The following is a 23,951-nucleotide window of genomic DNA, read 5'->3' as shown; positions in this document are numbered from 1 at the left end:
ATGCTGCTCTTTGGTTATTCTTTTTTCTTTTTCACTTTTAAAAAATTAATTGCATAGCTATTAAGCATAACATTTTTGTAGAAATTAAAAAGTCGCTCAGGTCATGCTTCACAGTTTAGGCTCGTATCCAGTGTTATCACTCTGTGCTTCGCTGCTACTGAGTCCATATTTTGGATGAGATATTAAAGGTACCATCTGGCCATCCATGGAGAAAGTAAAAGACTTATGACCCTGTGTTAAAAACACCCCTTCCCCCCAGAATAGGATAGGTGTCCTAGAAAATATGTTCTCTTTCTTTGAGATAGTTCCCATTGCATGTAAAATCCAGTGTTTAAAATACTTTGGTCCCTGCTTTTGCCTGTCTGTTCAGTTGTGCTCCTCAGAAGTAGCTTGTGATTTTGTAAGCTCTTTGAGTTGACGATGTAAAGTAAAATAAGATTTTATACTGACTGTTTTTCTGTTATGGGATTTTTTTTTTTTAGATACTTCAAGAAGTGTAAAGGCCTCTCCAGAAACAGCTGAAATCTTTTTTCAGAAGCTAAGAAATAAAAATGAATTCACAATCCTGGCGACCTTAAAACAAGCCCATTTGAATTCAGGGGTTATTCTCTCTATTCATCATTTAGATCACAGGTAAGTACAGCTACCTGTGTGCTAGTTAATGAAAGTATATGTATTTATGCAGTCAAAAATTGAACAGAAATTAGGGCAAAATTGTTGTGTAGCAGGTCATTTGCAAATATTTGTAGTGTTTGGGTAGGCATATTGTGCAGATTCATGAAAAATCACAAGTCCAAATCAGCCAAGGGAGAGTGGAACAGCTGTTACTCTTCAAATGTCTCTTGCCACCAAGGGCATGAAAAGCCAGTTCTCCCTTGTCGTTCGTAACTGTAAGGACCAGATGCTCAGCTGGTGTAAAACTGTCACGTGAATGTAGCTGCAGTGATTCACAAAGCCTGGCCCTGTACATCTACCTCTTCAGCAGTTGATTTTTAACACTGCAAGCAGTTTAAAGGAAGCAAAAAAATCCTGCAGTTATGGGCTTACGTCTCCCATGAATGGCAGAGCGCTTTACTCAAAATGTTGTCAGCCTTACAAAACTAAACTGAATGACATGGAGCATTTAAGGATTATTCCTTTGATAGGATAATGACCGCTAGAGAAATAAGATATTCTTTATATAAATCTGTCTGAATAATGGCTATTAAAGATAACTGCCCTACGATTCTGTGACAGAATAAAAAGGAGTTTTAAAATGTGCACTTTCTAAGCAGTCATTAGCACAAGCAACAGATGATCTCTGCTTTAGGTTCACAGTCCTTTTTATTTTCCTTTGTACAATCCCGTAATTCATTCTTGATAGTCTCACCCCCCCCCAAAAAAAAAAAAAAAGAAAATGTAAAGAGAGATGTTCAGGCAAAGAAAAATATCTGTTTCTTTTTCACGAGTGTACAAGTTTTCATTAGCAAGCATGGCGTCAGTTATTTTGTGCTGGAAGATGGTCCAATTCTACTTTTATTCTATTTCCCAGAGGCCCCATCTTCTGCAATTCACCTTTTAAAAAAACACAACAAACCCAAGAAGAAGAAGGAAAAAAAAAGGGAAAACATTCCCAAGGACCATTATGCAAGGTTTAGAAAAGCACCTTTAAATGTTGCAAGGGGTGTTTGAATGCCTCCTAGGTGATGTTTACTGTTGTTGGATCGTAGAAGAGCCAAGGGGCTTCTCTGTTAGCTGTTACCTACTTCTCATCTACGGGAGTGAGCAATGTGCAAGGGACAGAACTGCGCAGCTGTGGTTATTGAGTTTTGAACTCAGCGTGTGCCACCATATGTGCAAATCACCCCAGATGGAAAAGTTTATTCTGTCTCAAGCGAGAGAGTGGGTCTGCAGGGCCAGCTGTGCCCTGACAGTGCTCGTTTCTGCATTTTGTAGGAAGAACGTGGATTGGTTGGACTACTGACAGGATTAACAAATATATTTGAAATTTCAAAATTAGAGATGAGACCTTCCTTTCTGTGCCAAAATAGCTGCAGAGGTGGGCAAAGAGATCAGCAATGTGAAAATCTCAGACTCTGGAGTCATTAACTTGGAGAGTGGCCAACTGGCAGAAAACACTGCTACTTCGTGAACGTAACGAGTGATAAAAGTACAAAAAAATAATGTGCGATGAACTTGCATTGAAGGGTTGCAGAAGAATTTGAGATATTGATTGGGAAAATAATTAATTCTTGAAGTGAGTAAGGCTGGGCAAGTAGACCCACTGCTGATCTTACGCAAACAAGAATGCATTAAATTGATTCTATCCAGGCACAGCAAAGAAAAGGAAAGGTTAGAGCAATGCTGGTGTCCTGCTCGTGTCGCCATACAAACATAATGCTGCTTATCTCATTTGAATCTGGTTCATCCATGTCATCTGCCTATGCCCGTGTAAAATATGATTGTAAAAGGGTGACAAACAGGATTCTGAAAATCATATTGTTTTATACTGGTATGTTTTTAGGGATGAGTGATTACATTTTTAACAATATATTGATAACATCTATACTTTTTCGAGAAATTTCTCTCATACCTTAAATGTTTGTTACATTTTCGCCATCTTCTGTTTATCTGCATATCGGAGTCTGAACTGTCGAATTGCAATGGCAAGCATTTGTCAAGGTTTCTTGCTGAAGTCAGGCGGTCTGCATTATGTGCGTAGGTATTTTAATGGTGAATGCATAATTTAGTGGCATTGTTGAGTGTTTTTGAGGCCCTTTTTCTCTTAACTGTGGAATCTTTTAGTGTTCTTATTCGAATGTTATAATGTTAGAGGTGTGAAAAATGAAGATAATACCCAGTTCACACCTTGCTGAAAAAAAACTCCTACCACCATTTTAACCAGTGTGACCTCTTTATCTTACCACATGCTCTTAAGTGACGCCTAGTGTTTACAATTTTTCTATAGGGATGTATGCTTTATGTTTATTTTTGAGGTCTCCTTGTCAGCCTTTGGATAATCAAAGGGGAAGAAAAAAAGCCTTCTAGGTTATTTAGACAAATAGAATCACCCGTCAGGTCAGCTTTGGATGAAGCTGCTAAAGAACAGTCTACTTGTGAATATTTCATTGCTTTCTTTGTGAGAATATTAGGTAATCTATTTAAAAAGAAACTTGAAGAATTTGTTTTAAAGATGTTAAGCCTCATCTGATCCCCTTCATCAGGGGAAATCATCGTTATCTTCAGCAGGTATAAAATCGGTCTCAACGAAAGTATGGCCAGAAAGAACTCGTGGCTATTAAATTAGGTGCGCCCTTAAGCTTTTAATAAACACATTCTGGTCTATTCTGTGCTAGGACGTACAGAAAAATGTCTGCATGCCATCGTTGTGTGTGTTCAATTTAAGTGTGCTAAAATGAGGGCTGACTTAGGTGTGGATAATACTAGAATTCATCTAGCATCTCTGACTCTCCTATAGTATTTCTTGTGGTTTTCATTTTCTTATATGGTGAATGACAAGGAAGACAGGAGAATGTAGAAGTAAAAAGGAAGCATTTGGATGGGTTACATTAAATAACTGCTTCTTCAGCGCTGGATTTCCGTCTCTCTGACCTTGCCTGCTTCTGGCCAGGGACTTGTCTGTAACAGTCTTTTAATTCTTAAACAACTTCTTGTGAACTCTGTCACAGCAGTCATCATAGTTGGCAGGAGAAGTAGCACCGCCAGCCCTGACTCTGCTCCTTCGCACCAGCTTTAGCCTCGCACAGCTCCTCTGATGTCAGACATGTTGCGCTGGTATTGAACTGTTGCCTTGTGGGATGGAATCACACCTGGCTGTGTTCTTAATTTACAGAAGTCAGTACTAGCTCCTGCTTTTCTGCAGTGAGAGGGTAGAACGATGGTGAGGAGGGCTGGAGGTGGCAGTAACTGAAGGACACGATCAGTCATCGCACAAGTAACTTTTCATATGTTTTGTTTTACAGAGGTTTCATAGCAACTAATGGTTCTGGGGTGAAAGAATTTCTAGGGTACAAGAAAATCAAAATGTTTAAAAAGTGAAAAAAGGTATATTCATTTATTCAGTGGCTTGGGAAATATTTTATGCGTTTCTGAAAACAGAGTAAAAAATCTTCTCTTTACATGGGTCTAGGAACTTTGGTGCAAATAGACTAATTTACAATAATTGAGGACATTTCAAAAATTGCTGTTATATTTTAATTTTATAATTTTCTTTAAAACTGTATACTTAAAATAGTTTACATGATTCAGAGTTTACTGATTCAGTCTGTGTTGTCTAGTTTTATGGGAGTGTTTTTTTTTCTTTTTTGCTGGTCCCTCTTGAGGAACATCAAAAATGAATACTTCCCCTGAGATACGGTCATGCAACTACTTAAGGCTTTGAGTCTTAAAAAGTTGTCTGGACTGCTCTCCCAAAGTTTCCCCTCTAATGTCATGTGGTGAATGCTGTCCCTGGGCTATCAGATAGATGCAGAAGTTCTCCATGTGAACCTCAGGCTTGGACGTTTGCTGAGGCTGGGCAGTTGCTGTCACCACAAAAAGTAGCTCCTGAAAGGATTTTCTGCAGATGTAGTCACCTTTTACACTCTATTAAATGCTTTTATTTTTCTTTTCCTGGTTGAGTGCCAACCTTTTATAACGATTATGCTTTTCTCTACTATGCAATATATTCAAATCTTTTGAAATGTATCTTAAAGGGAAAGACTCGGAAACTATCCCTTTCTAATTTGCTCATATTCTTTCACAGAGATTGCTTTTTTACCCACTGACTAGAGCAGCCAGGAGTTCAGGCAGTGATAGTTTTGGGTACAGCTTGGAGGTGACACTTTCAAGAAAACTCTTGTGGTGTCAGGGAATCCAAATTGCACCTCGGTAACCATTCAGATGAGTTTCAGGCAGCTGAATGCATATTTCTGGGCAAATTTATGTCTGAAAAGATAGAAGTTACAAATGTTTTCTTAACTTGAGCGCGTCACCTTGAACACACAGAGTGCCCTGCTTAAAATGCATTGTGCTTTACAATAACAAGATAAATATTTTGAATGATGTTAATGAAGTGATGCTTTAAATTAGAATGGAAGCACTGTTAAACACTGATTGCTGTGTGCTTGCTCTCGGCCTTCAGTTTAAGCTGTATTATCCTCCTCATTTCACTTCTGAATTCGCCTCAGCTTCTTCTTGATGGAATCATCAGCAGAGAGGTGATTTTAATCTGCGACGGGCTTGTAGTATATGTTAAGCCTCACTATTCCATCATATATTTTCATTTACTTGGCAACAGTGGAGTGATGTAACAAAACTTTTTCCGCTCTTTGTGGTTAGATGGCTTTATGCAACTAATGTTATATTCATATCTCTTGAGATACTGTGTATTAGGGCCCTTAAAGATGAAATCATTGGATTCGTTTGGGCAACTGGCTCTAGGTGGCTCTGCTTGAGCTAGGCGGGCTGGACAAGATGACCTCCAGAGGTCCCTTCCAACCTCGGTCATTCTGTGATTCTGTGGTACAGTGATTATAGTTTAACCATTCTTTCCTTTGGTTAGTGCCTTTCATATCCTGTGAAGAGAGCAGTAAAATCAATTGAATAGTGTGGACAGGCATTCCCTACACCTAATTGTGTATCTCTATTAATTTATTCAGTTTCTGCCTTACTTAGCATTTATTTTCACAGCTGTTGGTGTCTTGTGGTTATCTGCTGTCAAATGGGCTGTACTGCGCAGCAGTTTCAGACCTCTTTCAGTGTCAGGGAGGAAATTATCTGTGACAATTTCTCTCTCTTACAGATTTAGTTGTACAAGGAGATAAGTTGCCAGAGGTGAAGTCCCGATGCATGAATTTTGTTCTGTCATTTGAGCATCGTATTAAAATAGAGGTGGAACTGAATGTTCTCTGCTTTTGATGTATGAGTGTCTGTATTTCTGGACTGCAGTATGAAGTCTGTTCTTCTCTCCAGCATCACAAATTCTGCTGCAAATGTGTTACACTGAGAAAAACTTTGAATATTTACTGCTTAATCCCATACTATAGAGTTAACGTTGGTTTTGTTTGAGGGTTTTGTTTGGTTTTGTTTGTTGGTTTTGTTTGTTTTTTGAACACCCACACGTTAAAGCTGCATGTGGATGTTCCCTGTTCCTAAAGTAGTAGTAGCTTATTTCTGCCCTTTCAACCGCTCCGTGCTGACGTATTAGTGCTCTTTGCTGGAAGAGCAGAGGGTTGTAATGTTCTGTATTTTATTTTTTTCGGTAGTAAATTTTAGTTGCTGTTTGTTACTATTCTGACAATAATTATGAACCCTCTTAAATTTATTCATAACAATCAATTTCTTTTGAATTTACTTCCTCTAGTGATTTAAGACTCCTCTGGTGTCAGCTGCTTTTTCTTTTGATGCATTTTCCATGTTTCATCAAAGGTGTCAAAAAAAAAGTATTTTCTTTCATTCATTCACTGCTTTTCTAATGCTTGAGAAGATTCTGTGGGACAAAGGATCCTCTATGTAGCTACTGAAGGTTTGGCTGCGCTCTTGCCTCTACCACAGAAGAGAAAGGTTGCTTATTTCTGTTGGTTTGGGAGATTAACTTCTATCCCCGACTGTATGGTTGGAGGGAAATACTTGTAAAAGAAGCAATTTTGTGTTACACTCAGTTTAATGTTTTCATAACGTTGGGAATGACCTCGTTCTTTAAGTGTTGGTTATAAGGGACGTTGTTAAATTGATTGATGCCTTGTCACTATTGCCTGGATTTTTTTGCTTCAGTTTAGTTCACACTTCATGACCAAAAAATAGGAAAAAAATTGCCAATAGGATGTAAATTCTTGTAATGGCACCCATCTTAAAACTACCTTTCTGTAACTTCTGTTAAATCAAGTCAGGTGAGCCTGTCTGGTGATGTAAATTACCGCAGTACCAACAAATCCAGGGTGGTGATTTGGTTGAAAATTTGTTACAAAATGCACATATGAGCTCAGAATTTTAATTGAGACTAGTGACAGACCTACTTGAATAGGAGACAAAAGATTTGTCTCTTGTGCCTATGACACTGAAAACCACCACTGACATAGTTGAAATGTGAATTTTGACAGATACCGTTATTCTTCTACTGTTGTTTGAAAGGGTTTCTATTAAAAAATAAATAACAAAGAAATCTGTATTCTGCCAGAGCAGGAAACGGGAAGACTTACGTTGAAATTGGCTTTTGGTTTTACTAATATATATATTGGAAAGTTGTTAGTTGTATTTGCAGACCTCTTGCTCTCCCTGGAGAAACTTTGTCAAGAAAGAGAGTGAGAGGAATGGTTTATGCCATTTGTTTTTACAGTATTTGATCTGGGGAAGTTTCTTCCCTTCTTGATTTTTAGGAGAAAAGGAAGCTTCAGATAGGCAAGATTGATATTAGCAGGGCTGTGCGATAGTGAGAACAAAATGGGTCTAAATATATTGATAAACGGGGTTAGTGAGAGAGATGGAAGGCATGAGACCAATTGCTCGAAGGCAAGAATTGTGTTTCAAAAAGCATTTCCTGGTTTGGGAATTTGATTTCATATTCACAGCTCGAACAAGGATGGCATAGACAATGTGCTGTAACACCAGGTTTGAATTTTGGCAAGGCAAGGCTGTCACTTTTTGGGAGAATAGCTCCTCTGGAAGTGCTTTGTGGAGCTCAGTGGGACCTCAGCTCCCACTTCGAGCTCCTGTTGAGCTCCAGCAAGTGCTGCAGGAAGGCTGGCTTGGGAGCCTCACCTTGTCATCAGCAGTGACATTAGAGGGTCTGGGATATCATGCAACTCTGATGACCAGGGGCCCTTGAATCATAACACTAAACTCATCAGAAGCTATGCAGGCTTTGCAGATGGGGAAGACAAGATTTTGCCTTCCTGATTTAGGGGCATAGCTGAGCTCAAAGTCTAAGGCGTGGCAAGTGGAAAGATCTCTCAAGGCAGAGGCAAATTCTTACCTTCAAAGCCAGCAATGGCTTCCAGATCACAGCAGCCCCACTGAAGTCAGATGAGGGGCTGCAAGATGTTGATAGAAACAAGATCTTATTCGTAGAACCATAGAATGGTTTGGGGGCACCTTAAAGGTCATCTAGTCCAACCTCCCCTGCAGTGAGCAGGGACATCTTCAACTAGATCATGTTGCTCAGAGCCCTGAGGCACTGAGGGACCCTGAGGGATGCCACTCGTCACTGATCTCCATCCAGACATTCAGCCATTGACGACTACCCTCTGGATGTGATCATCCAACCAATTCCTCATCCACTGAACAGTCCACTCATCAAATGCCTTTTTACAATTTAGAGAGAAGGATGCTGTGGGTGACCATTTCAAAGACCTTACAGAAGTCCGTATAGACGACATCTGTAGCTCTTCCCTTTTCCACTGGTGTAGTCACTCCATCATAGAAGGCACTAGGCTGGTCAGGCAAGACTTGCCCTTGGTGAAGGTGTGCTGGCTGCCTAATCACCTCCCTCTCCTCCATGTGCCTTAGCATAGCTTCTAGGAGGATCTTTTCCATGACATTCCCAGGCACAGAGGTGAGGCTGACAGGTTGATCATTCCCAGGGTCCTCCTTTCTACCCTTTTTAAAAACAGGATGCAATGTTTCCCTTTTTCCAATCACCAGGGAATTCACCTGACTGCCATGACTTCTCGAATATGGAGAGTGGCTTGGCAACTACATCAGCCAGTTCCCTCGGGACTCTGGGATGCATCTCCTCAGGTCCCATGGACTTACTGACATTTTTCTCCCACATGCTTTATTAGTTTGAATCGTGTACACACCCTGAGGGGGACGGGGATGGAAAGGATTTGGGCAGCCTCACTTGCATTTGTTTCCTGGCCTCCTGCTCCGCATCAGGGTATTACGAATCTGCCTCTCCCTCCTCACCTTGTGCTGTGGCTTCTTTTTGGTCAGAGAGAAGCTGCAGCACTCTGCAGTAGCCAGGAGGATTTGTGCGGGTGAATGTTTGTGTATGGGTGTATGGTGTCTCTCTGCACTTCCAATCTTCTGTTGCCTGGCTGTTCTCTCCCATGAACGTTCTGTTGGGGAGGGTGTTCCTCAGTGCATGTCCCAGCATGGGGCTCTGTCTCCTGTGCACATGAGGAATGCACCTTCCTTCTCCCCAGCTGTCCTCCATAGCTGTCCAGTGCGATGAGCAATGTCATGCCGGAACAAAGCTGAAATGGTTGGCCTTTTTTGTGGTAGAAGAAAATAAACAGCAGAAGAGATGTAAGTACCAGAATGGTCAGTAGCTTGCTGGCTGAGGTACTTCAGAGGCATTTTCCTCGCACCATTAGTCTCTGCTCTGCCTGATTTGGAGCAGGGACTTGAACTTGGTTCTTTTCCATCTGAGACGAGTGTCCTGAGGAGTGTCATTCTCTTTTTTTTTTTTTTTTTTTTCCCTGATGCAGTAAAAAGCTTTGTTGGCAGCACCTGGCCAGGATTATGCTAGTAAACCAAACAGTGCCCTGGCCCAGGCTGGAGCACTGGCCTCCTGTTGTCCGTTCTGAATAATTGCTATCATCTTCCTTGGCTTGCTTTTGTCTCCTGCAATTAGCACCCTTGCAGATGATGCCAGGGCATGGGCTGTGGAGCAGCATTGGCCAGGGACTGCTGCCAACAGGCAGTGTGGAAAAAACCCACCCATGTCATGGAAAAAGTGGGAGAGAGCGCCCATATGGATGGGAGTTGTAGTGGAGAACCACTGTTAGTATTTGTCTTCAGGGCCAGGGAATGAGCCTTGCTGGCTTTATTTGTTAGTATAGGCGTAGGACTTGAGATCAACTTACTGAATTTAGGTTGCTCTTCTACATGACTTACTGTTTTTGATGAATTCTGCATAATGGCAGGGCCTCATCAGATCGACCTGAGAGACTGGTTTTACTGTCCCATTGTTTGTGCACTGTGTTTCGGTATGGGAAATACCCTCTTCTGATTTCAACCTCTCTTCAGTTGGGATCTCTGCTTCCAAATAGGCAATAACGGCGGCATTAAAGAGTATTTGGGAAAGTCTTTCAGAGTCTTAGATTTGCTCTGTCTCTCATTTTAACAAGCATTTCATCCTGGATGCCACAAGCCTTGCTGCAAGAATGTTTTGTTCTATCAAAAGATGTGGTTTTAACGAATGGGTCGCACTTTTGAACAAAAACATCCTAGGTCAGAAAATTCTTGTCTGGCTCTAAAGCTATACTCAGCAAAAGAAAGGGACAGAAACTGAACTGGTAGGTTTCCTGCCCACTGTGCACTTCCGCTAAGTGCTACCAACTTATCCAGAGAAGTGAAGACCAATTTTTATTTATCACTCCCTGGCTAAACAGCCAGTCACCTCTTGTCTGGGTAGAGCTCGAGATAGGGAGAAGGGCAAAGCCAATAAGGCCAAGCAGTAGCGTGAGAGAGGGGGACTAGGTTTTTACAGCTGTAGTGCAGGTGCCACTTGGCATTTAGAATTCATCTGGGGATGTCTTGATGCCATATTGTTCTGGGGGATGCACCAAGCGGTAAAAACTCCCAGTTACTGTTTCAGAACACTTTAAGTGTTACTTCCAGATAGAAAAATAAGGCTCACACTCCTGACTGCCCAGTCGTCGTGCCATGGAAAATAGCAAATAGCGCATTGCTGAACATGGTGGCTGTGTTGCATGAATTGCATTTACATCTTCATAATCTACATGTAGCAGAATTGCTTATTGATGTTGTAGCCATAGTTTGCACTGAATAGTGTAGGTTCTCTTTTTTTATGTTTTATGTAGTTATACCTAATAAAAAACCAGAACTTTTGTATCAGAAATCTTCAGATAAAGATTTTTAAAAGTAATGGAGGTAAGGATTTTAGGTTTTTCTTAAGTACATACTGCTTTTTAATTTTACTGGTTTTCCTTTTCTTCTTGGTGTAGATCAAAGAGCTGTGAAGAACTCTTTTAACACTATACCTATAAACGTCAGTAGTAAAAGTTTAAAAAGAACCAACACACTGTAATAAATTGATAAGCAGCAGACACAATATCTTGCCCTTTAGCTTCTAAAATATTTGTCTACATGCTGTATACTGAAGTCGAAATTATTAGTTGCCTGGAGTAAGAGTGGGCAGCTACAGCGCGCGTTTGCTGTGTGAGCAGTGATGCCAAATGAGCGAGCGAGCCATCAAAGCCTTGGAGCTACCAGCACTGGCTGTTAGCTGGAAGGGCCATACTTCCCTCTTCTCAAAGACTGCTACCACAGACACCAGGACCACCTGGTGTTTCACCTCCTAAATCTCTAGCTTTTTCTGCTGTACCTCCTGACTTCTACTTTCTGCGGTCCCCCCCAGCGCTGGTGTGTCGCAGCCTGAAGAGCAGCTCCTGCGCAGGCCACGTGCCCTTCTCCGGGATGGGCAGTAGCGGCTCCGCAGCTGAGCAGATCTGCTGACTCTCCACTCTTACCCAGCAGTTATGATGGATCAGTGCTGGGCAGCAGGAAAACATCACTGTTTTCTGTCTCAAATTCCTCTGGGGTGTTTGAGACAAATTTCTTCCTCTTACGAAGATAGGCTCAGCCTTAGTCGGTACATAAGGGATCGCCGCCTGGCTGGTTTCCAAGCAGAGCAGCTGATCTTCCCGTGGCCTTGGCCGTTGTCTTTGCAGTGATTGTGCGTGCACAGAGTGATCTGCAGAGATGTAACAGCCTTTTTTTCACGTTGCCATTTTCTTCTCTGTATGTCAAACATAGTAAACCTAAGCACCTATCATCTCCCTCCTCGGTTAAATCCCTTTGACCCAAAGTGTGTGTGGTTATTGGGGGGTTAAAATCAAGTAGGCTGGTATTGATTAAACAACCACAGAGATCATGGACGTTAGTAAAGGGGGAAGCAGGTTCTCCTGTTGTACTGTGTTTCTCATTGCGGCTTATTTTTCAATCCAAGAGCCGTTTGCCTTTTGCAGCATCGATGAGCACCTTGGAGCTGTTGGGAGAAAGAATAGTGATCTTCGTAATGGGAATCCTTGGGCTGATGCTCTCCCTGCCGTGAGTGGTCTGGGCTGAAATGGCGTGGACAAGAAACCGGTGATTCAGCTGATGAGATTCCCCTGAAGCTTTTCAATAATGAGATTCTTGGTCAGGAGAAGACTGCGGTATGATGCAGTTATTGTTTCCTTTGGGATTAAGTCCTTTAGGAAACAAGATCACCCTCTTTTCTCTCTCAAGAGATTAGTAATGCAGAGCGTACAGGGGAGCGTAGAGTATTTTTATCACTATAAATGAGTTTTTGACGTCCAAGTGTATTTGTTAATGCTTAGCTTACTTTCTCAAAGACTCTTCCAAACTTTTGGAAATTTTGTACCCAAGTGTGTGCTTTGTTACAGCCTCACAGAAGGCATGAGAAGCCCCACTGTGGGCAGACTTCGCATTTCCACCCATATCTGTTTGTCAGTGCTGAGGCTTGTTCCATCTTCCGAAGCTCACGAGATTGAGCCAGAGCCATTTAATTCCAGGCAGTTAAGCAAATCTAGAAGAGTGGAATATCAAGCACAGTATTTTGTAAAAAATGAAGTGAAAATGATTAACTTTCACTTCCCTGTGTTTCAGTGTCATGGCATTAGTTCAAGATGAAGGGAATATTGTTCTGGCTGCCATTCCACTTGTTTTTCTAATTGTGTTTTCCTGCTGCCTCTACAGATTATTAGTAAACCATAAATTATTCTCATAATAATTCTCCTAATGGCTATTATTTTCTTTTTCATTTTGATGGGCATTTTCTCTAACAATCATCAAGCCTTTTGAAGGTAGATGTATTTGTTAGTTTACCAAATGGAAGAACAGAAGAGGTTGCCTGTGGATCTCAAAACAGTGTGTTAATCACAGTTAAAATAAACCCCCGAGTCTCCACAATTTTTGCACAGCTTGGTGTAGGAAGTTTTCTTTGCTTATTGCAGCATTGTTGAATGTCAGCATCTTCTCTCAGCAGTTCTTAATTCCTGAAATTTTTACAGTGATGTCTTTTTATTGGGAAACCAATGTTTCATTCTCAGAGATCTCCTTATCTCACCTGCATAAGGGGCAATATGAGTGTTCATTTTATACCTCCTGTACTGACCTGTGTGTCTGCTGCTGTAGTTTGTTCCCTGCGTACCTGCGTCTCTGTATGCTGGCCTCAGTTCTGCCATTGACTTTGAAGAGAGGGGGAGCTAGCTGTTGGCTGTACCAGGAGATAATGTTTCAGCACATCCATGCTTTTCTTTTTCCAGATTGTATCTACAGTTGGGTGGAGACACTTAAAAGTTGCTGGAGGAGTCCAGTTCCGTAATGTCCCCCTTCACTGTTAAGTCGAGAGTGACCTTATTTTTATCCTTGAAGCTTGAGTTATGGAGGAGGTTATTAAGTTGACTGATGTCCTGCCACTATCGCCCAATTTTTTTCCAGCCAGGCCTTCAGTTAGTTTATGCTTCTTGCCAATGCAAAAATTATTTTTGGGCCATGATGAGGTAAATTATTTCAGATTATAAAATTTATTGCTGACTGTAGTCGACTGCTTTGTTAATACTGAGGAGAAAGAAGAAATTGCCCTTTGCCAGTTTTGCAAAAGGATAATTGTTTTTGTGCTGTTGCTAGGCACGTTCCACTGTGAAACACCCTGAAGGAAGGAGAGATGTGCAGTGAGCCCACCCTCCTCCTAGGGATAATGATTGTACAAGATGGTTTTGATTTGGTCTCATCTTCACTCTTGAAAACTGCAATCATTGTCTTGTCTGTTCTTTAATATAGATAGCCTGTTAAAGTAAACATCACCCTAAAACATGTGTGCACTCAGATTACAAACCACTGTCCTGCCTGATTGCAGATGTAGCAGCAAAAATAGACAAAAATGAATTGTCCATTCTCCCAGTTGTTGTGCGTCTCACCACGTACTGTGTTATTTTCCTTGCTCTTATGCTGTGGGTTGCATATGATTATTGCAGAATCTCCATTTCTGTTTCTCTTTCCTGTTTTAAAAGCATTTTAGGGGAGGACTTTAAAATGAGAAACTTGGTACTTGGAAGACAAATGGTTTGTCAAGCTTGTTCCCAGAAGAGGTCCATTATGCAAGAAGTAGGCCTGTCTGACTAAGTATCGAGTTTGGTTATGGGGTGCTTTTTAAATCCATCTGCTGGAATTTCACCAGCAAAGCTTCTGTTTGCAATCTGAAAATCTGGTGTGCTGTGTACTTACCTTGGTACAGCTGCAATGCTGGTTTTTTTACTGTGTATATACATATATATGCATACATACTCATGCATGTGTATATATATATTTACACACACCACAAACACACATACATATTTAACAAAGCAAATATGTACACCTGTGTAAATTGTTCTGAAGAGTGAGCACTTCTTGATTTTGTATTTCTTTGGAGAAATTCCATTACGAAAAATGAAAGGAGGTGTTAATAGTAGATCCGAAAGCAAACCAAACAGTGTCCAGTCTCAGTTTTTGCTTAGGTCCCTGGTTGGTAATGGCTAATGATGCCCCTATCGCAGAACTTGGTGATGTCTTTTGTGCATTCATGCCGTCACCGTATCGTTACTATGCTTTCAGTATGTGAGGCAATTATTCATAATAAGGTACTTGTATTTCCAGTCAGATCATGTTATGGAAAACAGTGTTGCTGGAGGAAAAAAAAATAATTTAGCATGGGATCTTGTATACTTACATGAAAGTTGGAACCTGCTGTTATGTATTATTGAGAAGAAAGATGCGGTGCAAATCTCGAAAATGTCTATTTTCATCTTTGTATCTTCTTGCCTGTCTTTCCCCCTCTTTTAAATAGCTCCTGCATGATAATGAGAAGCTGTGTTATGTAAAATGTTGCTGTGCTGATAAGAATGGTTCATGACATGATGATGCATTTATGGTACAGGTACCTGGAGCTGGAAAGCAGCGGTCATCGAAATGAAATCAGGTTGCATTATCGTTCAGGCAGTCATCGCTCCCACACAGAAGTATTCCCATACATTTTGGCAGATGATAAATGGCACAGACTTTCCTTAGCAATCAGTGCTTCTCACTTGATTTTACATGTGGACTGCAATAAGTAAGTAAAGAGTGGGGTTTTTTAAGACTTTTATAAGAAGTTGTCACATTTGGGACATTCCAGCTCTGAGTAAATGAAATGATAACAACTTGGGGCTTTATTTTTCCCTTCCTTTTCAGAATTTATGAAAGAGTCGTGGAGAAGCCCTTCATGGACTTACCTTTGGGTACAACCTTTTGGCTGGGACAGAGGAATAATGCACATGGTTATTTTAAGGTATGGCTTCCGTGAAAGGAAAAGTGTGAATTTAAACAAGAATTATTAAAGGGATTGGAGCATCTTTCATATGAGGAGAGGCTGAGAGAGCTGGGATTGTTCAGCCTAGAGAAGAGAAGGGTCAAGGGGGAATTCCATCAATGCGTATAAATACGTGAATGTAGAGGAAGGATGAAGATGAGGGATCCAGACTCTTCTCAGTAGTGCCCACTGACAGGCCAAGAAGCAATGGGCAAAAACTGAAACACCTGAAATTCCATATGAACATAAGAAAACAGTCCTGTTGTGAGGTTGGTCAGAGTAAGACTACTATGGAGATATTCAAAAGCCACCTGGAAACAGTCCTGGGCAGCCTGCAGTACCTGATCCTGCATGAGCAGCGGAGTTGGAGTAGGTGATCTCAGGAGCTTCTTCCCAACCCCAACCAGTTTGTGATTCTGTAATCATAACACAGTTCTTAGTGCTGTGGTGTGTTCTGTGTCAGCATGTCTGATGCAGTGAGCTGTGTTTCCATCAAACTGGACTTCACTAAATAGACTTGAAGACCCAGATGTGCAGGGCTCAGTGTCACCATATGACACAGCCAACAGCAGTGTAAGACAGGGAAAGGTTAATGGCTGAGTGCAACAGAATTCCAGGAAATAAATAGTCAAATTACTGTCTGTTTCATAGCTAGATGCATTTTTTTGTGTGTCACAGAATGGTACAGTCTAGGGAACTCCATTTTCATTACCTCTGTAGGATTTAGATTTCATCGCAATATCTTCTCGGCTCAGAAATGAATGACATGACTAGGATCAATGAAGAGAATGCTTTTTCCCTCATAGGAAGAATATTTGTACATACTTTTTGCTTACTGCTTCTGCTATAACACGTATATATGGCAAGCGCCTTGTGAATAGCAAGATTGAAGAAGTGAATGTCGTGTGGAACTGGAGTGTAAATTTTGATTCCTCTGAGTCCATTAGGGAGCAGTCGTTGGTCACAGCCGCTATCTGTGGTTTGGCTTTAGTCTTCTCTGGAGCCACTTTAACAAATGATGGCATCCCTGTGGATGTCTTCCACACTGCAGTCCCATTTTCCTCTCAGTAGGCATCTTTTTACTTGAGCTGCAAAATAGAATTGATGATGTTGATCACAGACCCAGTCACTTTTTAAAATATGGCCTGCTAAATCTTTTTTTCAGTGTAAAACACTTTGACTTTGGTTTTCACAGAAAGTTCTGTGCTTTTGTGCTAAAATCAGTTTTTGGGTGTTGAAATACATTTGCTATACTGAAATGTTAATTTATATCCTTGTGGTGTATGAAGTACAGAGGTCCAGTGGGGGCACTCAGATTTGAAAACTGAAGCATGACTGTTTTTATTTTTCAGTTCAATATGTGTTTCCTTTTCCTCCAAAAGACTAAGAGCATATCTGCTAAACAAGCTGCAAAATCATATTTCTGGCTTAAATAAACAGTTGACTCCAAGAATAAAATCAGAAAATATTAATACATTGCTTAAGCTGATCTCAGATGCACTTCATTTATCCTATGTGCTTATAATTAATAATTTTTTAATATTCCTTTTATTTTTTTACGCCTTCTCAGTTTTTGACTTGATTATATTCTTCTTTTTGCCCAATCATAGTCACTGTGAAGAAACTCATTAGGTGTAGAAAAATAACTACTCCCGTAGTAGGCTGTAATTTTTTTCCTTTCTTTTCAAGAAAGAAAAAAATAAACAAAATACATGGAGCATTTTGCCTCAGTTACAAATTTAAACCAGCTTAACAAATACAGAAATGGATAGCTCTTAAATGAGCATCGATATAGATAAAATATGCTCCAGCATAATGTAATACCAATGGTCAAACTGTACCTGAAAATGAAAATGATGCTGTGGTACTGGAGGTTCATCAGTTTAGAAGGTGCCTTTCAATGCTTCTTAGTGTTTTGGAAAGCCTGTATTTTTAGACATTCAATGTGGGGCAACTACTGATCTGATTTTGAGAGGTCCAGGCGCTTAGCTATTTCCCCAAATCAGGCTGCTTTGAGTGGATTAAATGGATTGTCCAGAGGGGTCAAAATCATTAGTCACTCTGAAAAAGATTTTATTTGTCTGTATTTGATTTTGAACCTAATATTGCTGCACTAAATCGGTGTGCCAATAGGCATATTCACACTGGGATATATTTGTACCTGTTTCACTTTAAGGTATGAAGTCTGAGAGAGCAGTTCTGGCTACCTGATTTCTGGTACCGTGTAACTTCTCTTGGTACCTAACACTGGTGTGTTAATTTGAACCACTAGGTCCTTTAGGAGCCTGTGCCAGAATTCTGGGCTGGGTGTCACAGCTCCCTGTTGAGACTTTGGCAGAATGAGAAGGAACCCGAGTTCCTGGCGAGTGGCAGAGTCAGCTTATATCACAGCTGATGTATAATGAATAAAGCTCTTCAAATAGTTGGAGGAGCTTTACTGTTGGCTCGTAGCTAAGTGATTTGAATACTTGCCTGTATGTTTAGTGAAGATTTTTTTAAACTTGAATGGGTTGGACTCTGCCATTCCTCCTTTTCATGAAAGTGCCATAACTTGGGTTGACATGAGTTTGAAGTTGATGACACAGAGGAAGGAAGGGAGGAGAAATTAATGCAGTGAGCTTTTTGGTGTCTTTCTGGTGTGCTCTTCAAAGAGGTCTTTGCTCCTGACTTCCAAAACACATGTTATGGGAGGTCCTGATGTGGAACCATGTCTCGGGCACACCTATTTTTTCACTGTTAGCTAGTCTTCACAGCTCCTCGTGCAGCATGGGGGAGCATCCGGTTATCCTAGATCGTAGCTTTGTTGTTAAGGGAGAAGGGTAGGCCCTCCAGTGACACCTGCTTTTCTCTGTAGGTCACTTAGGTTGCTAAGTCACCCCATGTCATTCACTTGAGGTCAATGTTATGGTTCTTTGGCTTTGCAACATCTGTATTAAATGTCCTGTGTATGTGGACAAAATGTGGCCTTTTGCATTTAGTTTGCATGGTGTTCTTAGTGTCATGAAACGTTCTCTTCACAATCACACTGAAGCATGTTGTAATCATTTTGCTTTTCCTCCTAAGAAGGGGTTTTGGAGATGCAGGGAGGGAGTCATAGATGAAAGGGACGTCTGGAGTGAATATGATAGGGTGGCTCACTTTGAAATTGCTGTTTGGCCTTTGCTTATGGAGAGCAGCAAAGTGGCCACTAATGATATCTTAATGACTAAGGATGCATGTAAATTCTGCCTGCAAGCATGAGATCTATTCTTCTGGGTGAAACCGACCCTTTTCAGATGGCATGGTTGAATTTCATCCTAAACTTCCCCTTCCTCTAAGTTCTTGCCAACATGCGACTCTGCAGCTGGGTAACAGGTGTGTAGTTTCTCAGCATTCTGCGTGCTTTATGGAAAGATCCCCATCGAAATCATAAAGGGCTTGCATGAATGTGTTTCCTGACTCCAGTTTCTTTAATCTTCACTTCTATTTGACAGTTATGGCTTAGTGAAAAATTAGCATTTTATTTAAAAGAGTGTTTCAAAGTAACTGAAACTGCAACTGTTTTTCAAATTACTTTTAAAGGTCATTTTCAAGCTTTTCTACAATGGCTAACTAAAAATAATGATGAATTCAACACAACCAAACTCTTGCCATTTAATTACATCTTGACATTTAATCTTATGTCTTTAAAAATGATTCTGTTCTTATGTCTTTAAAAATGATTCGGTATGTCTGTATTTGTACATCTGTCTATTTTACTTTCTCTTTATTCTTCCATCACTGCATTGAGTCCAGGCAAGAAGCTGTGTATTCATAAGTATTGTTTTTATCAGGTAGTTTTTCTGTGTGGGCTTTAATGTTATGCATGGTGAATGAAAAACATAATTTTGACAGGTAAAAATAATGTATCCTTTTTTTTTTTCCCCCACCACGTACACACACAGGGCATAATGCAAGATGTGCAATTACTTGTCATGCCTCAAGGATTTATTTCTCAATGCCCAGATCTTAATCGCAGTAAGTCTATTAATTCTTATACCATGAAATGAGAGGTGTGCTTTGTATCTACTTTCTGTCCTACAAGCTTTCTTAAAATCTTAAGTTTCGATGTATTGGTTGTCAGCTTTGACACGATTGACCCTATACATGTTTTTGTTAATAATAGACATATTTTGTTATTCTAGCATGCCCGACTTGTAATGACTTCCATGGACTCGTGCAGAAAATTATGGAACTGCAAGACATTTTAGCCAAAACATCAGCTAAGGTAATGTTTACTAGGAGGTATGGCATAGGAGAAATGAGGACTCTGAGGCTTTAATTGCCATCTTTTTAGATTATTTGTGCATATGTGGGGCTGTGCATGTGCGTGTGTGCGGAACATCCCTGCATGGTATGTTTATAGGTTTTTATTTGTGTGTCTGTGCCTGGTGTGTATACATACAAAATCCCAGTTCAGAGAGCTTTCTTGTGTTTTAATATTTTTATAGAATCATGTCTTTTAATGGTAAACAGAATCCAAATCCCTGAGCAAGGAAAGGGCTCATAGATATTCAAGCTCTGTCTGTTAGGCTAACAAGTCAATAAACCTGGAATGAAATAGGTTACTGTGCTTATAGTGCTTATTGAAGCAAGACTTACTGGTCCAAGACTTTTCTAGACCTGAGCTGCCAAAGGCATGTTCAGACAAAATAATATGCAAGACAAGGAATTAAGAATCCAAAGCAGAATTTTCTTCTTCTTTTTTCCCCCGGAATATCACACCAAAAGCATCCATGTCTGCCAGTGAACATAGACTAGTCTTCTGGTTTTAAATATGAGTTCTGTAGGTGTCTACAGGAATGATGTTACCCGGCTAATTTGATACACAAATGATAAAAAAGCCTTGGTTGAAGCAGAGGAACAATTGCTAGCACATTGGTTTGGAGCTTTACCTCCACTTTGGCCTCTCTAATCAGATTCAGGTCTTTTGCACATAACCTAGTATCTGCAAGTAATTGATGTAGAGCAAGATTCTTGGTCAGTTCACACATAGAGAGATAAGAATTCAGGGACCATACTCATCTTGACATGACATACTCACTTTGTTTCATGACTTCCCTGATGTTACTAGTGAAAGATGAAACTCGTTGTGTCTTGCTTCTCAATTTCCATCTCCAAATGACTGATGGTTTAATCATATTGTATTTGAAAATAATTGGGTTTTTGTCTTTCTTTGGCTGCATTTTCCTACATTTATTCTCTCACCTGCATGCTTGACGATAAGGGGAAGAGTTTCAATCATGTTTATACTAATGTGGAAGCCACTTACAAATTCCAAACTTTTTTGTGAACTGTAATTACAGTTGTCCCAAGCTGAGCAGAGGATGAACAAGTTGGATCAGTGCTACTGTGAAAGGACCTGCACAATGAAAGGCATGACTTACAGAGAGTTTGAATCCTGGACAGATGGCTGTAAGAACTGCACTTGCATGGTATGGCTACAATTTGAGTGCAGACTCGGGAACTCTGTGTTTCCTCTGATTACACTTTTATTGAAGCAAATAATGAGAAAGCTTCCAGGTGTATGCTAGGAAGTAGCAACAAAGTGCTAGAAATTCTGCTCTAAATCTAAGGAATAGTATTAATAAATACATTGCCCTGTTGTTTCACCAGTGGCAGCATGTGTAGCTCTCCTGTATTTCATGTCGCCATAGGCAGATGCTCTTCAATGTACTTAGCTATCATGTTATTCCCATGCACTGAGTTGTGAATGGTTTCTCTGAATAATGAATTCCCTGCTTTTTGTCACTACAAACACAGCCTTTTTCTTAGCAAATGGTTTAATAGATCCCTTGTGTCTGTTTCCCTTTGGTTGCCTTTGGTTACATCTCAATAAGTAATAAAGAGTAAAATGTCAGGGTCATATGCATGCTCTGCTGTGTCACAAGTGAAAAAGATTTGTTAGGTGGATGGAAGATTCCCAAAGGTATCACAACTCCAGCAGTGATTGCTAGTATCCTTTCAGGTGCCAAACCATGGCATCTTTGTTATTGTCCATTCATGTAAAACTCATTAATTCCTTTTGAACTCATTAAATGCTTAATCCAAAGGCCATTAGAAGTTGGTGAAAAGGCTCTTGTTGTCTGCACTGCACCTTGGATTGATTTGCTGCTATCTGTAATTTGCTAAATGGTTCTCCTTAAGCTTAGTATGATTTTGATCTTTATATTTCTGGAGGGATATTAATTTTGCTTTTAGTGTTTTGTGGTTGATGAAAAGAAGACTTAGTCCATGGGATCAAATCTGGCTGATAGCTATTTATAATTCTTTGAATTTAGTGTTAAATGCATCATGTATTTTTGTCTCACATTTTTCTTGCAGCTATGATATTACTACCTTTTTGAAGTGCATTGTCTCCTATGTAAAAAACAGAAGGCAGAGTGTTGTTCTGTGAGGTTGTTATTTCACACTAATCTGTCAATTTGCTGCTGATTGGCAGAATGTTTTACCTCCGAATAGATTTGCCTTTAAGAAAAAATTTGATCGTTATCCTCTCAAAGAATGCATCATACATGTCCAAAAGATTGTATGCATGATATTCTAAAGGTATAGCTTCTGTTCTTGTAGTTATTAAAAGAACCACGTTAAAATGTCTTTTTGTGTATGGTTAGAGATTTCATTGCATTAAAAATAGATTTTTAAGTTCCTGTGGTTGAGAACATCTCTGCTCTTGCTAAATATAACTGTCAGTTAAGCACCTTTTATTCTTCTAGAACGGTACTGTGCAGTGCGAAGCTTTGATTTGCCCCCACTCTGACTGCCCGCTTAACTCTGCCCTGGCGTATGTGGATGGGAAGTGCTGCAAGGAATGTCAATGTAAGTTTTACTGTGGTGCTTCCTTCGAATGAATATTTTGAAATCTGTAAAGAAAATGAACCCTTCTGTAAACATGTCAGGGAAAGAACTGGTCAGGGAATTAAATATTTGGGTCGAGCAATTGGTGAACTTAGACTGCTCTGAAATATTTTGGGAAATTGATAACCAGAACGTTTTCATTTTTCAGGTGTGGATATTTTGTTTTATTTTAGTTTTGTAATTTTTTAAAAGCATAGATATTTCTTATTACTGTTTAAAAAGAAGGTTACTTAAAAAACTTTTTGCAGGCTTCCATAGTCTATCTTTTAGACCAAACTGTTAGAAATTCAAGAACAATTGCCTTGTGTTTGTTTTGACCAGTGTTTCTAGCACCTCTGTCGCAAGAAGAATGTACTTTCCACCTTATGTTGTAGTGCTAGAAATGGAAGTTGAGATTTATGATTCTTCTTCTGTAATTAAGAGCAGGGAAAGCTCATACTAGACCCAAGAGACCAGCAAAACCCAGACACCTAAAAATGTTCTTCCACAAAAGGTCAGACAGAATTATACAGGAAACTGGATAGAAGTAATTTAATATTGTCATTTAAGATAGGTGATTACCTTTTGGGTTTATAGCGTTTTGGTTTTGTTGCAAATAGGGCCAGGGAAGGGGAATTTTAGGTTAATCGCTATCTACTTGGAGTATATATAATATTTCAGGTTGTTTATGGATGTGTATCACATATTTGATGGTCATTTATTTTAGACTATGGTGGAATCCATTCTTGAAATTGAGCATGAGATGCAGACACTTCTTTATTCAGTAAATGTTGAGATTTATCTGTGTGGTTTCATCACTCTTCTGCTGTGTGGAACTTCGTACAGAGTATAGAGAAATATATAACTGGTTAAGATGACATGTTGTAAGATGAAATTCAGGAAGACATTTTGTACTCCATTGATCTTGCTCCCGCAGGAGTTTATTAATATTTAATTGTGTTAGAAGTTACACAAACCGTCCCATTTTATGAGACCTTATTAACTTACTCAAGTAGCTTAATTCTAATTGAAAGGAAATGAGAATTCAAATACTTTTTTTTTGGTTTTTAACCAACTACACAGAATTTCCATGCATATTAGATGGCTCAGGGAACTGGTAATTCAGGGATGTGAGATGTGTGGAGTTCAAGCCTCTATTTGAATCTTTGACCGTGTTGGCAGAGTTTGAAAACCTGATCCTCTGAAGCATGTTTTTGTAATGTACTGCCTATGAATTGAGTTGGGAATTCTCCATCCAGATGTTCATGGGGAAGTGCTCGCATCATAAGACTTCTTACAAAGTTGTTTTTCTTGGGAGTCTTGACAAAGGTCAAGAAATGTGAATGAGTATATGGACACTGACCTTGTCATACAGCATTACTACTTCTCCTTCCAATTAACATGCTGTTCTGGTACAGCACACTGTGAAGTTTACTCTGATACTGCCTTTTTGATGTTCTTAATGTTATCAAAAGCCTTTTAGCTTCCAGTGTAGTTAATTTCGTGCCATTACATAATTCAATTTGTAACTAACATGCACACATAAAACTCTCTTGACGAACAACAAGAAAAAATATTAGATGAAAAAATAAAAAAAATTATTTTGAAAAATTATTCCAAATCTCCTCTAGGTTATTTAAAGTGCCCTTTAAAAAAACTCAAACCAAAAGACAGAGAGTGTAAATTGGAGTCCCATTGACAAGGTAGTTAGTTACATTCCACTGAAAGAGTGTAAAGAGTGAAAGTTAGAGGCAACGGAGACTGCAGGACCCTCACTTATTTTCCAGGCCTGTTCGGTGAGAATGCTGAGTTGTCGCTG

The 23,951-nt window shown here is 39.9% G+C and overlaps 1 protein-coding gene across 2 annotated transcripts in view; it reads left to right on the top strand.

Moving 5' to 3' along the window:
- NELL2 (neural EGFL like 2) overlaps nt 1–23,951 on the top strand; it is a 156,698-nt gene that overhangs the window by 21,758 nt on the left and 110,989 nt on the right. For both annotated transcript variants that reach the window (XM_074567442.1, XM_074567524.1), the window contains exons 3-9: nt 483–633; nt 14,867–15,040; nt 15,160–15,256; nt 19,201–19,273; nt 19,441–19,523; nt 20,602–20,730; nt 22,012–22,114. In XM_074567442.1, coding sequence (XP_074423543.1) covers nt 483–633; nt 14,867–15,040; nt 15,160–15,256; nt 19,201–19,273; nt 19,441–19,523; nt 20,602–20,730; nt 22,012–22,114 — 810 coding nt within the window. The remainder of the gene's footprint in view (nt 1–482; nt 634–14,866; nt 15,041–15,159; nt 15,257–19,200; nt 19,274–19,440; nt 19,524–20,601; nt 20,731–22,011; nt 22,115–23,951) is intronic.

The sequence above is a fragment of the Larus michahellis genome, chromosome 1, assembly GCF_964199755.1.
Source record: "Larus michahellis chromosome 1, bLarMic1.1, whole genome shotgun sequence".
In the NCBI taxonomy this organism is placed as follows: Eukaryota; Metazoa; Chordata; class Aves; order Charadriiformes; family Laridae; genus Larus; species Larus michahellis.
This window is presented reverse-complemented; position numbering and strand designations above follow the sequence as displayed.